The following is a 2,500-nucleotide window of genomic DNA, read 5'->3' as shown; positions in this document are numbered from 1 at the left end:
TTCATTTCTTCTTCTTTTCCCTTTTTTCTTTTTCTTCTTTTCCCTTTCTTCTTTTTCTTCACATCCCTTTCTTCTTTTTCTTCACTTCCCTTTCTTTTTTTCTTCTTTTCCTTTTCTTATTTTTCTTCTTCTTTTTCTTCTTTTCCCTTGATTCTTTTCTTCTTTTCTTTTCTTTTCTTCTTCTTTTTCCTTTTTTTATTTTCCTTCTTCTTTTCCCTTTCTTCTTTTTCTTATTTTCTTCTTCATTTCCCTTTCTTCTTTTTCTCCTTCTTTTCCTTTCCCTCTTCTTTCTTCTTCTTCTTTTTCCCAGTTTGGAGGAAGGAAAGAGAGCTGAGAACCGATTAAAAGACGAAAGGAATGCGGAGAAGGTTGATTTAAGAGAAAAAGAAACCATGATAATAAAAGACGATGAAAATAATAACGATCGATAACCGCAGTAATAAAAGACACCAAATCCACGGTGTTTTGCGAAAAAAAAAACTTTCTCTGGTTTCAAATTCCAAAAAACGGGAATCGATTTCCGTTTAGGCTTCCACGCTTGGAGAAAAAAAAGGTCTTTGTATTCGAAACCGTCTTTTTTTTTCGTTTTTCATTTTGGTATATTTTTTATTTATGTTCCTACGTGTGTGTTTGTTTGTGTGTGTGTGTGTGTGTGTGTGTGTGTGTGTGTGTGTGTGTGTGTGTGTGTGTGTGTGTGTGTGTATGTGTGTTTACTAATACATGTATGTATGTACGTATGTATGTGCTGTATGTATGTATGCATGTATGTATATATGTTCATTTGTATACATGTAACTATATCTGTGTCTGTGTTCGTGTAATCGGGCCATTTCCCCACACCCCCTTCACGCCTCTCACTTAACCCTTCCCCTTCCCGCCCGCACCCAGGACGCGGCCAGAGAGCGCCTTCACCTGGAGGAGCACAGGTGGATGCACCAGTGTACCTCCTGCGGCGTCTCTCCTGAAGAATGCCTCGAGAAGCTGGGTCTTAACTCCAACCACGCGAAGTAAGTCTGGTCTTCTGCTTTCGTCTCCCTGATTGGGATTAGGGAGATTATTTCGGTTTGGGTGGGGGGAGGGAGGGAGGGAGGGGAGGGTGAGTGGATGGGTAGGAGGGAAAGAGGGATGGGGAGGGAGGGAAGAAGGGTGGGTGGGAAGGAGAGTGGGTGGGTAGGAGAGAGAGAGGGAGGGAGGGAGGGAGGGAGGGGGGAGGGGGAGTGGGTGGATGGGTGGAAGAAAGGGAGGGTGGATGGGTGGGTGGGAATGAGAGAGAGAGGGATGGTCGGAGGGATGGGGAGGGAGTAAGAGGGAAGGAGGGAGGGTGGGAGATAGGGAGGGAAGGAGGATGAGAGGGTGGGTGGGAGAGAGGGTGGTTAGGAGGGAGAGAGGGTAGAGGGAGGGAGGAAGGGAGGAAGGGTAAATGGGAAATGGATGGATGGAGAGAGGGAGTTATTAATGGCTAGATGGATAAGGAGAGAGATGGAGGAAGGAGGTGAGAATAGTGGGAACGGAGGAGGGAAGAAAATGAAAGAAAGAGAGGAGGGAGAGGTGGGTGGCTAGATGGAGAAAGAGAGGGATGGAGGGAGAGATTGGAAGGAAGAAAGGAGGGAAATAGATACAAAAGAAGGAGAGGGAATAGGGAAGGATAGAGGAACTGAAAGTGAAATATAACGAGAGAATAGCAGAGTGGGAGAGAGGGAGGTGAGAGAAAGAGAATTATTTATAATACTGTATGCTGCTGAAAATGATTTTTTTTCTCGTCGATTAATTAAATGCTATATATACACTTACACACATGATTTACTCTCATACATGCACACCATTACACATATATATGTGTATACATATGTATGTATGTGTTTGTGTGTGTATATATATACACATATATATACATATATATATATATATATATATATATATATATATATATATGTATATATATATATATACATATATATATATATATATATATATATATATATATATATGTATGTATGTATATATGTATGTATGTATGTATGTATGTATATATGCATTTATACCCACACACACACACACAGCCGGCCTTGACCCCTCCGCCTCCTCCAGCAGGTCCCTCAACCTGTACCCGAAGAGCGAGCGCCTCTGGCAGTTCCTCCACCAGGTGCAGACGAAGCTCTCCCGCCCGCGACCTCCTAGGACGCCCTCGTATTCAGGCCCGCTGCCGGACACGCCCCCCGATGTCTCCCCTGACCACGCCCATCCCAGGAGCCTGGCTAATACGCCCCCGTGCTCGCCTACTGAAGACGCGAGGCAGCCTCGGCTGAATACCTACTGACGGCGACGGTCGTGAGGAAGGCGGCGGTGATAGTGACAACGATGGGGGGGGGGATGGTGAATGGGATGGTGACGACGAGGATGATGGTGAGGGTGACAAGGATGGTAAATGATGGTGGAGAAGATGGTGACTGTGATGGTGACGACAAGGATAGTGACGAAGGTGATGGTGAGGAAGATGATG

At 44.8% G+C, this 2,500-nt stretch overlaps 1 protein-coding gene across 1 annotated transcript in view; it reads left to right on the top strand.

Annotated features, from left to right (window-relative positions):
* Positions 1-2,500, top strand: part of LOC125025217 — a 7,164-nt gene that overhangs the window by 3,277 nt on the left and 1,387 nt on the right. Inside the window, exons 2-3 of the mRNA XM_047613192.1 lie at positions 889-1,007; positions 2,089-2,500. The exon at positions 2,089-2,500 is cut by the window's right edge and continues 1,387 nt beyond it. Coding sequence (XP_047469148.1) covers positions 889-1,007; positions 2,089-2,317 — 348 coding nt within the window. The 3' untranslated portion in view covers positions 2,318-2,500. The remainder of the gene's footprint in view (positions 1-888; positions 1,008-2,088) is intronic.

This window comes from Penaeus chinensis, chromosome 4, assembly GCF_019202785.1.
Source record: "Penaeus chinensis breed Huanghai No. 1 chromosome 4, ASM1920278v2, whole genome shotgun sequence".
In the NCBI taxonomy this organism is placed as follows: Eukaryota; Metazoa; Arthropoda; class Malacostraca; order Decapoda; family Penaeidae; genus Penaeus; species Penaeus chinensis.
The sequence above is the reverse complement of the archived record's forward strand: the minus strand, read 5'-3'. Positions and strand labels throughout refer to the sequence as shown.